Source organism: Thermobia domestica, chromosome 6, assembly GCF_964235325.1.
Source record: "Thermobia domestica chromosome 6, izTheDome1.hap1.1, whole genome shotgun sequence".
Lineage (NCBI taxonomy): Eukaryota > Metazoa > Arthropoda > Insecta > Zygentoma > Lepismatidae > Thermobia > Thermobia domestica.
This window is the reverse complement of record NC_137459.1, coordinates 24697258-24709904: the sequence shown is the minus strand read 5'-3', so window position 1 is coordinate 24709904 and position 12647 is coordinate 24697258. Positions and strand designations below refer to the sequence as shown.

Genomic DNA, 12647 nt, shown 5'->3' with positions numbered 1-12647 from the left:
CAGCTTCTGCTGCACTGGGTCCTGAGTTAAACTCGAAGAGTAAAATGTGACGGAAATGATCACTTTTCTCAACTTGACATTTCACATTAGTTTGTCTGAAATAAGAGGGCACGGTGGCACAGTGGTAGAGTGGTAGAGTGGCGTTCACCTCCGGTGCTTGGGGTCCCTGGTTCGATTCCAGCTCGCCCCATGTGGACTTTGTGGTGGACAAACACCGTCCTCGTGGGTTTTCTCGGGGTTCTCCCGTTTCCTCCCACTTTCTTCATTCCACCATGTCATTCATTTCTCATAATCAGCGCCTCCGTTATCCTAACCGGCATAACCGTGGTACGTAAAACTTAAAGATTTCATTCTCATTTCATTTTGTCTGAAATATATTGGCGTGGGAGACCCGGGTTCGATTCCCGGCGGGAGCTCATGTGGTTCGGATTCCACGTTAATCAGTAGGTCCACGTCTCATATAGCCTCGCTGCTGACAGGGACGCTAAACTAAAATCAATTCAATTCAATTCAATTGTCTGAAATATATACAATAATACGTTTACAATTAAGAAAACCTGTGTTTCACAACACACGAACTCCAAACTACTATAAAACAACGGAATACCGATAGACAATCGCTTCACGCCGCATTGTTGCCAACCCAAAAGGAAACCGCATGAATTTGTGCATCGACCCAATAGTTTGTTCAAACATTTTTTTTTCTTTCTTCCAACTGTATGATCAATTTACTGGTTTAGTACAGTTTTTCCTCCTAACTTTGAAACAAACAGAAGCATCGAGTGAATACGGTGTCGAAGTATTTGAAATAAGCAGTTCAATCTTCACGGATTCCCGGATTAGATTTCACACACAAATGATGTTTTCACTATCTATCATCATTTTGTTATTTTTAAAATGATTATATATATATATATATATATATATATATATATTGGATGAGCTAATTAACACGAACTGTTTGCAAGAGGATGCAGCTTGCGTAAGAATTGTTGAGTTAAAATTCTTCTCGGGTTTATCTCCTGCGAAAGTATGCATATCTCGTGCAACATAAGTTGAAGAAAGCTCATTGGATACTTGGAGGAACAGCGTCATCGTAAATACGGAGAATGATTCACTTCAAAGAAGCACTTGGTTTTGTTTTGTGGCTTTTGTTTAAGCCAAAGATGGTTTCCGAAGAATCTTACATCATCAACAATAAAAGGACAGAAAACACTGACACTAGAGTGCGTTCATCGCACTTCTTGAAACTTAATCTTTTGAGTGTAGAGTTGCATGTGACATGCAGAGTTTTCCTCATACTTTTAGATCAAGTGTAAGGAATGGCAATATTCTTTCGGTTGGTTCCTCTTTCGTTCGTTGTTCGTATGTCATGTTTATATCATTCAACCAGCAGAGGTATCTATGTCTGTTTTAACACCAAGAGATTGGACACCAAGAATATATAGGGTGAGTAGTAGTGGTCGACGTTGGTCTCACTTTGGACTTTGACCCCGACATTTGTGACGTCATAGGTCAAAGGTCAATGACCTTGGCCCGGGGTCAATGACCTAGGGGTACCTAGGACCACCCCCTCTAAATTTTGGCAGGGGTACCTTGGCCCACCCCCTAAATTTTGGCAGGGGTACATAGGACCACCCCCCTTAAATTTTGGAAATTGCCAAATCTAAAAATTTGGTGTGGTAGCCTAGGACCATAGTATGTACCTCTATCAGTATTCGGGGTCTATGTCGTTCCCTTTCATGGGTAAAAAATTGCCAAAAATTGAAATTTCGGTTTTTTTTTTACCTAATTTATCCCCTTTGATGAGGTGTTATTACCTTATATAGTTATATGGGCGTATACAGGGGTTCATTACCTTTCATAAGACATGGGTATATTTGTGCACCCCTTGAGAAATTTGGGAGGGGTACCTTGGCCCACCCCTTCAATTTTGGAAATTGCCCAATTTCAACATTTGGTATTATAGTACAGGACCCTAATATGTATTATGATAAATTTGGATGGTCCACCTCGTTTCCTTTTAGGGGTACCAAATTGCCAAAATATAAACGTAAGCAATACGTTGTACCACGTGTTTGGTTTTTGGCTCAATTTATCCCCTTTGATGAGATGTTATTACCTTATATGGTTATATGGTCATGTATAGGGGTCCATTACCTTTCATAAGACATGGGTATATTAATGCACCCCGGGAGGGGTACCATGGCCCACCCCTTAAATTTTGGAAATTGCCCAATTTCAACATTGGGTATTATAGTATTGGACCCTAACATGTATTATGATAAATTTGGGTGGTCCACCTCGTTCCCTTTTAGGGGTACAAAATTGCCAAATTTTAGTACAACCACATGTTTGGTTTTTTGGCTCATTTTATTCCCTTGGATGAGGTCCTATTACCTTATATGATTATATGGTCATGTATAGGGGTCCATTATCTATTATAAGACATGGGTACATTGGTGCACCCCGGGAGGGGTACCTTGGTCCACCCCTTAAATTTTGGAAATTGCCCAATTTCAACATTTGGTATTATAGTACAGGACCTCAATATGTATCATGATAAATTTGGATGGTCCACATCGTTCCCTTTTAGGGGTACAAAAATTGCCAAAATATAAACGTTGTACCACGTGTTTGTTTTTTTGGTCCATTTTATCCCCTTTGATGAGATTCTATGATTACAGGGGTTCATTTCTTATCATAAGACATGGGCACCCTTCTTAAATTTTGGCAATGGGGGTCCACTGAAATTGTCCAATTGAAGCATAGTACAGACCTCAATATGTTTCGGTGGTCCTATTACCAAATTTGTTTAGTACAACCACGTGTTCGGTTACTGACTCAATTAAGGTTATAAGGTATGGATGGGTATCCCCTTTCAATTTGGTAGGACCCTTCGGGTGTAGTACAGTCACGTGATCGATGATTTGGTTTTAATGCGCGACGAGGTCCCTGGTCAATGTTCTCTAGGAATTAGGTGGAAACTTTGAACAAGATTCTTGGCATTTAAAACTTTTTTTTTCAACTTTTCAAACTAAAAAAAATCAAAACAAAAATTGAAACGAAAACTTTTAAACAAAAATCTTGAAACTAAAAATTTTTCAAAACAAAAATTTGAAACGAAAAATTTAAAACAAAAATTTCGAAACAAAAATTTTCAACAAAAAATTTGAAGCGAAAAATTTTCAAACAAAAAATTTTGAAACAATAAATTTACAAACAAAAAAAAATTTTGAAACGAAAAAATTTTTAAACAAAATTTGAAACAAAAATTTTGAAACAAAAAAAAATTTTTAAACAAAAATTTCAAAACAAATTTGAAACGAAAAATTTTCAAATAGAATTTAAATCAAACAGTGATCAGCTTTCACGGTTAACCGTTAAACTTTATCCGGTTTTTAACTATTCGATTAACAAATAAACGGTTTTCAACTATTCGATTAACAAATAAACGGTTTTCAACTATTCAATAAACACATGAACGGATTTTTCCTTTTCACACCAGTGAGTGCAAGAATTGTTGTACTCGCTTTAAATACGCATCATTTTTGAAACAAGGTGTTAGTGTTCATCATGGATACACAGTGGAAACATCCATTTACCTGTATTCTCGCAGGGCCTAGTGGGTGTGGAAAAACGTATTTTGTGAAGCGATTACTGTCACATCTCCCAACCATGATCAATGCAAAATTTCGTAAGATATACTGGTATTATGCAGAATGGCAAGACGTGTATGCAACAATGCCGGTTCCAGTAGAATTTCACGAAGGACTTCCACGAATGAAAGATTTTCAGCCTCAAGATGGACCACATTTGATTATTATTGATGACCATATGCGAGAAGTGAATAGTGATATTGTTGATATGTTCACAAAAGGATCACATCATCGAAATATTAGTGTGATTTTTATAACACAAAATGTATTTCATCAAAGTAAAGCAAATAGAAATATGAGTTTAAATTGTTCGTATTTGGTGTTGTTTAAAAATCCACGTGACAAGTCACAAATCAAGCATATGAGTTATCAAATCATGCCTGAGCATCCACTGTTTCTACAAGAAAGTTATGCAGACGCAACAAGAAATCCACATGGCTATTTACTGCTGGATCTTAAACAAGATACACCCGATGAAATGCGATTTCGTACAAATATTTTTCCCGACGATTTGCATCATTATGTTTACGTACCAACAAAACATGTTTAAATTATTGTGCATGTGAAAAGAATGACTTAGTCTGTCACGATGTCTCCTACAGTGAAACACGCTGATCTGCTACGTGCTCTGCACAAAGCTAAACCAAGATTGCGTAAAGCTATTATTGCCAATGCAGACGCTTCATTAATTCATAGTATTTGTGAATGTTGTTATAATGTCTTAAAAGGCAATGTTCCACTGACAAGTGCGCAGAAGTCAAGATTAAAGCGTTACAAGAACACGCTCTGCTATCTCGTAGACAATACAAAATCATTGGATAAAAAGAAGAAACATTTAGCCGTACAACAAGGAGGATTCTTACCTGCATTACTTGCACCTATTGTAGGAAGTGTGTTATCCAGTATTTTGTTTAAACAATAAACATCATGGAACATAGCAAGAAGATGGTTTTAGTGCCACCAGAAATGCTTCAACGAATGCATGCATCATCATCCCGTGTGAGTGAAAATCGAGAATCTAATCTCGATCGTGAAATGCAATCCATATTGAATACATCGTATCCAAGTGATGAAGAAAAATGGAATCAGTACAATAGAATATTACAGAAATATCTTTATGTGATACGTAAACAAGAAGAACCAATACCACTTACAATTACATCAATGAAACCTGATGGTGACGTCCCGAATGTTGACGATAGCACGAAACAAGAAATTTTAGCCGCAATACCACAAATGTATCGTAAGAAAGCCGAACTACTATTCCGTCGTTTAAAACAAGATGACGCAATTACGTGGGATCATAAAGGAACAGTGTACATCAACGATAATAAACTACATGGATCCAATATTGTAGATTTAATGTGCGATGTGACTCGACCGAGGAAACATTCTAATCCTCAAGGCTGGGAATTGTTTTGCAACTACCTTGCATCGTCAAACACACCTCAAGAATTGATTGGTAATCCACGAAGATTAAACTATATTGTCAAGCATAATAGTACAACAGCATCTGAAGGATCTGCACCACCAAAACCGGCACCTGAATTATTTTCTTCCGGAGAAGAAGAAGAAGAAGAAGACGATGATGATGTTTTAGAAGTCCGACCAAAAAGAAAACGTATCATTCCACAATGGTCAACGTACAAACCATGAACAAAAAGTTGAAATCCATTTATTACAATCCAGCACATCCTGCATCGTTTTCTACTGCAAAGAAATTATGGCAAGCCACAGGAAAATCTATACCTCTAGCCAAAATAAAACTTTGGTTAAACAAACAACCTGCCTACACGTTACATCGTCCTGTACGTCGTCGTTTCCGTAGAGATTTTTATCTTGTCAACAATATTGATGATCAATGGGAATGTGATTTAAATGATTTACAATCACTTCAAAACTATAATGACAATTACCGCTATATTCTTACAGTGATTGATGTGTTTAGTCGGTACGGGTGGGCTGTACCACTAAAATCAAAAAGTGCCGAGGATATAGTGAATGCATTTGAAATGATTTTCCAGGAGAGGAAACCAATTGTACTACGTAGTGATCAAGGAACTGAATTTACCAACAAGACAGTACAAAAGTTTCTCAGGAAACACAACGTGCATCATGTTACAACAAAGGATCCAGATATTAAAGCCAGCATCGCAGAAAGATTTAATCAGACATTGAAACATCGTATGTGGAAATACTTTACCAAATATCAAACATACAATTACATCAAAGTATTGCCTTTACTTGTAAAAGCATACAATGAAAGTCGGCATTCCAGTATTAAAATGGCACCTGCAAACGTTTCTCAGGACAATTTACTGGAGGTGTGGCATAACTTATACGACAAAAAGCTACAACGTTCAAAACAAGATACGGATTTATCTGTTGGTGATACTGTTCGTATAAGTAAAACAAAACGTATCTTTGACAAGGGTTACCTCGAGAACTGGACTTGGGAAATATTCAGAGTAAAAGCCATTGTACCAAGAAACCCACCAGTGTATCGACTAGAGGATTTAAATCATCAACTTATCGATGGTGTTTTCTACAGAGAAGAATTACAACCAGTACCGCTCCCTTCGACGTTCCTCATCGATAAAATATTACGTACAAGAACAAAAGGTCGCAGAAAGGAGTATCTCGTCCAGTGGAAAGGATATCCTTCCTCATTCAATTCGTGGATCCCTGCAACTTCATTGAAGAAGAAGAAGAATGGAACCTGATCAAGATTTTTACGTTACACTTCCCAGTAATAGTTCCATGGATTATTTTCCAGAAAATACATTGACTTCATATATTACGAAATTACAACGACGTGTAGAGTTTCGCCAGAAATGGGATGTGGCAATTGTAGAGATTCATTATCCACATTCTTTGCTGAACATTAACAGTAAAAACAATAAAATATATTACAAATCATCAAGTAGTAATGATCAGGAACCGTGGAAGGTTGTAACGATCCCTGTACGCTATTATAACAATATACGGGATCTTATTCATGCAATTAATATACATCATAAAGAAACCAATTTATTTATATCTCATGACGCAACTAATAATATATGCCTCATAAGACATCCCAAAAAGGAAATCCATACTTCTGTACAATTGTCACCAAGTGTTAGTTTAATGCTTGGATTTGACCCGAAAAGTGATTTAAAAGATATGGAAAAGGGACAATATACACCGGATGTACGATTAGGCTTACCATCACAAATGTACGTCTATTGTGACATTATTGAATCTGTCATTGTTGGAGATACAATGGTACCCTTGCTACGAATTGTCAACATGGATCCTGTGAATCATACTTTTGGAAGTCATGCAGTACAAATCTTTAATCCTGCACATTATGTTCCGGTGGAAAAAATGAATTTTGAGCAAATACAAATCGATATAAGGGATAGCACAGGTCATCGGATGCCATTCACCTTTGGAACGGTGTGTACAAAACTACATTTCCGTCGTCGTCGTCATGACTGATCCGTATTTGCAATACTACCAAAAACAAGCGTTATCCGGTATCGGCAACGTCTATGTGGGAAGTCCCTATCAAGCAGGGCATGGCATTGGAAGTTTCCTTGGTGGCTTGTTTCGTTCAGTGTTACCACTTGTGAAGCAAGGCGCTAAAACTGTGGGAAAAGAATTATTAAAATCAGGTGCCAATATGATTAATGATGTTGTGATCTCGAATCAACCGCTGGAAGAATCGTTTCATCAACGTATGCAAAAGGCAAAATCGAATTTACAAGAAAAAGCTAAAAACAAGTTGAAAACTATGCTGGGAAGTGGATATCATAAACGAAAATGGGATGACTGCTCTCAGTTTGAGGTTGACCTTCCAACGATCAACAACACCATCAATCCTACAAAGAGACGTAAATTATCACATAAGAAGAAGAAGAGATCATTGGCATCGTCACCAGATATTTTTGATTAATTCAACGATGGCTTTCTTACATCATCAATCCTGTGAATGTGTAAAAAGTGAATTGGACATTTTTTCAACGTTGCCCACGCAAACCAGTGTTCTGGACAATCGTATTATAGGCTACAAACCAATTAGTTCAATAGCTGAAAATTCACCAATAGAATTTGTAGTGAGTGGTAGCAGTGATGAATATATTGATTTACCACAAACCTTATTATACATCCAAGCACAAATTGTGAAACCAGATGGTTCCTCCTTCATCAATACGGATAAAGCAATTGCACCTGTCAATGATTTTCTAAATGCTTTGTTTAGTGAAGTACAAATCTACTTGAACAATAAACTGATTTCATTTCCATCACATAATCATCCATATCGTTCGTACATGGAAAAACTACTCAATTATAGTGATGGAGCTAAAAATACACATTTACAAACAGCAATGTGGTTTCAAGATACGGCTGGTCATATGAACGCAACCACAAGTGAGAACAAAGGATTTCAACAACGCTATGAACTGACAAAACAAAGTATGAAATTCGATATGATTGGACATCTTCATTGTGACATTTTTAATCAAGATAAATTTTTAATTCATGGAGTGGAATTACGTGTGAAACTTATTCCTGCAAAGCCAAACTTTTGTCTCATGGCCGGTGAAAGTGGTGTCAGTGCAAAAATCAATATTCTAGATGCATCGTTGCAGGTGAAAAAAGTCAGCATCAGCCCTAGTGTCAAATTGGCACACAATAAAATTTTACAATCTACACCGGCAAAGTATCCTCTGACAAGGGTTCAAATGAAATCATTTACCATCCCGAAGGATATACAATCCAAAACTATTGATAACCTGTTTATGGGAACATTGCCAAATCGTATTATTGTAGGATTTACATCGAATGAAGCATCCAGTGGAACTATTACCACCAATCCATTTGAATTTCAACATCTAAACATTAATTTCTTTACATTGTACGTGGATGGAAAAGCTGTACCTTCAAAACCATTGCAACCCAACTTTGAAGAAAATCTCTACATTTCATCGTACCACACATTGTTCTCAGGCTCTGGCATACATTTTACCAATACTGGAAATACAATTTCAAGAGCCGACTACAAGAATGGATATACACTGTTTGTATTTGACCTAACTCCCGATTCTTCTGCTGGAGATTGTCACTATTGGAATTTACAACGACATGGAACCATCCGATTGGAAGTTCATTTCCAAGAAAAATTAGCAGCACCTGCAAACTGTATTGTGTATGGAGAGTTTTCCTCACTCCTAGAGATCGACCACCAGCGCAACATTATCCTGGACTTTTAAATTACAAGGTACGTATACGTTATGTATCATTTCCATTCACGATGTTGAATACATTACAATTAGCTAGTGCTTTAAACGGTAGTCCATTATTCAGAAATCATTTTACCGGGGTATTTGCAAGCGATGAGTTGCCCTCACGGATTTCTCTTCCTCTGGCAATCATTGTAAATACAGATCCATCCACAAAACTAGGAAGTCATTGGATTGCAATTTATATTGATCATCGCGGTGTTGGAGAATATTTTGACAGCTATGGCCTTCCTCCTTATGTACCACAACATGTTGCATTCTTAAAACTTCATTGTGTGTACTATAAATATAATAATAGCCAAATGCAAAGTCTTGGTTCATCCGTATGTGGGTATTATGCTTATTTTTATTTGTGTTGTAAAGCCCAAGGAAAATCTCTGCGTGAAATTCAATATTTGTTCACAACAGTACCCACGGTTAATGATCGTAGACTGTTGCAATATACCTTCCAGGTAATTTTATCATATTTATCATTGTAAGTGTATTTGTTTTATCATCTATTTCTATACTAATCATCTTTTTCCTCGTTCTTTTTTTACAGAATTCACAATACGAAGCTTTGCAAACGGGTGCTATGCTGCAAAACATGGAAACAAATCATCGCAATCAAGAAGAGGAGGCAGTCTAATGAAGAAACCCAGCTCAATATACAAACATTGTCAATAAGAAAGAAAAAGAAGAAACCAGAAAAAATGAATAAAATACAATTTATGCTTATTTATGTGTTTTTATTGTCCATTCCATATACAACGTTATCAGATTCTCCTAAAGAACTGTGCGATATAAGACGAGAACCCTGTGCAAAGTTTCCAAATAATTCCTAGAGAACATTGACCAGGGACCTCGTCGCGCATTAAAACCAAATCATCGATCACGTGACTGTACTACACCCGAAGGGTCCTACCAAATTGAAAGGGGATACCCATCCATACCTTATAACCTTAATTGAGTCAGTAACCGAACACGTGGTTGTACTAAACAAATTTGGTAATAGGACCACCGAAACATATTGAGGTCCTGTACTATGCTTCAATTGGACAATTTCAGTGGACCCCCATTGCCAAAATTTAAGAAGGGTGCCCATGTCTTATGATAAGAAATGAACCCCTGTAATCATAGAATCTCATCAAAGGGGGTAAAATGGACCAAAAAAACAAACACGTGGTACAACGTTTATATTTTGGCAATTTTTGTACCCCTAAAAGGGAACGATGTGGACCATCCAAATTTATCATGATACATATTGAGGTCCTGTACTATAATACCAAATGTTGAAATTGGGCAATTTCCAAAATTTAAGGGGTGGACCAAGGTACCCCTCCCGGGGTGCACCAATGTACCCATGTCTTATAATAGATAATGGACCCCTATACATGACCATATAATCATATAAGGTAATAGGACCTCATCCAAGGGAATAAAATGAGCCAAAAAACCAAACATGTGGTTGTACTAAAATTTGGCAATTTTGTACCCCTAAAAGGGAACGAGGTGGACCACCCAAATTTATCATAATACATGTTAGGGTCCAATACTATAATACCCAATGTTGAAATTGGGCAATTTCCAAAATTTAAGGGGTGGGCCATGGTACCCCTCCCGGGGTGCATTAATATACCCATGTCTTATGAAAGGTAATGGACCCCTATACATGACCATATAACCATATAAGGTAATAACATCTCATCAAAGGGGATAAATTGAGCCAAAAACCAAACACGTGGTACAACGTATTGCTTACGTTTATATTTTGGCAATTTGGTACCCCTAAAAGGAAACGAGGTGGACCATCCAAATTTATCATAATACATATTAGGGTCCTGTACTATAATACCAAATGTTGAAATTGGGCAATTTCCAAAATTGAAGGGGTGGGCCAAGGTACCCCTCCCAAATTTCTCAAGGGGTGCACAAATATACCCATGTCTTATGAAAGGTAATGAACCCCTGTATACGCACATATAACTATATAAGGTAATAACACCTCATCCAAGGGGATAAATTAGGTAAAAAAAACCCCGAAATTTCAATTTTTGGCAATTTTTTACCCATGAAAGGGAACGACATAGACCCCGAATACTGATAGAGGTACATACTATGGTCCTAGGCTACCATACCAAATTTTTAGATTTGGCAATTTCCGAAATTTAAGGGGGGTGGTCCTATGTACCCCTGCCAAAATTTAGGGGGTGGGCCATGGTACCCCTGCCAAAATTTAGATGGGGGTGGTCCTAGGTACCCCTAGGTCATTGACCCCGGGCCAAGGTCATTGACCTTTGACCTATGACGTCACAAATGTCGGGGTCAAAGTCCAAAGTGAGACCAACGTCGACCACTACTACTGGGTGTTTCAAAACAACACCGACAACGTCTGGGAGGATAAGACAAAAAAGTATAGACCAACCTGCATGCAGAAATCCGTCATATCGGAGTTATAGGCTGCCGAAATCCATGGAAAAATGAAAGATCCATAGCTCCAATACTATGGGATCTACACCGTAGTCGGGTCAAGACTTGACTAGGCATTAGTGTGTGTGGTATCCAAAAATACATGTTTCAGAATCCCGCGGTATTCACGTAACATGTTTTATAGAAGGAGTTTCGCTACGGGCATATCATTTGAAGTATTCACCAACGTTAAACTAATAAAGAATTGAAATGAAATAAATGAAATCATGGAGTTTTACGTCCCACGATTATGCCGCTAGGCGAAAGGAGACGGTGATGAGAAATGAATGAAATGGTGGAATGAAGAAAGTGGGTAGAAACGGAAGAACTCCGAGGAAACCCACACACACGTTGTTTGTCCACCACAAAGTTCACTTTGCAGGAGCTGGGATCGAACCAGAGACCCCATGCACTAGAGGTGAACGCTCTGCCATTGAGCCACCGCGACCTCTGAATAAAGAATTAAATTGGCATTGTAACTTTTAAACTAAAAAAGACGCTGAAATTTTCTATGATGCAGATATCAAAAGGGGAACATTGTTTGACATAGTCTGCAATACCACAAGATGAATAGCGTTGCCAACCTAACGTAATGTTTTTTATGGCACTTATTTCGAATTATTATTACATATTTCAAATCACTACGAAAACTAACAAATTATTAACGCTGCAGTTTCACGAACATCGAGATCTTGGAGGCCTACACAATAGTAATAGCACAAGTGAGGCTGCGGATCCAATGCACCTTAATGTCGAATACTATGATCATAGTATGAGTTTACTTCGGTTAAATAAGGACGAATTATAAGATATTGAGAATCTGATTTCTTTTTTCAAAAGGTTTTATTTCGAGAAAATGCTTAAACAAAACATCCAATCACGTGGATAGTTTTCGATAGACATGGGGATCACAATACTGTTTATTTAAAGAAAATGCATTTTGATCTATGAAAATTCGACCACGCCCATCACCAAATAGAGTGACATTGGAGCTCAAAAAATTTAAATAGCAAACAGGTCAAATAATATATCGGTTCAAAGTTATTTTTGCAAGACAAATATTTTGTCGCAATTCCGACATCAAACAAGTCTCTGCGGAACTTGGGATGCGCACGAGACGAGTCGAGACAGGATTTTCCTGACAACATTCAAGTCGAGACATCACTTTTACAGTACATTTTCGAGACGAGACAGCCACAAAACTTGTCTCGTGCGCATTCCTAGGCGGAACGATTGCAGATGATTGGTTGTC

At 37.6% G+C, this 12647-nt stretch overlaps 2 protein-coding genes across 9 annotated transcripts in view; both read left to right on the top strand.

Moving 5' to 3' along the window:
- The window catches only part of dop (microtubule-associated serine/threonine (MAST) protein kinase dop), a 1172801-nt gene that overhangs the window by 835755 nt on the left and 324399 nt on the right, over nucleotides 1-12647 (top strand). The window lies entirely within an intron of this gene.
- LOC145687893 (uncharacterized protein F54H12.2-like) lies at nucleotides 7698-9648 on the top strand. The gene is made up of 2 exons (XM_081761431.1): nucleotides 7698-8925; nucleotides 9489-9648. The coding sequence occupies exon 1, from the start codon at nucleotides 7976-7978 to the stop codon at nucleotides 8915-8917; it is 942 nt and encodes a 313-aa protein (XP_081617557.1). The 5' UTR covers nucleotides 7698-7975; the 3' UTR covers nucleotides 8918-8925; nucleotides 9489-9648.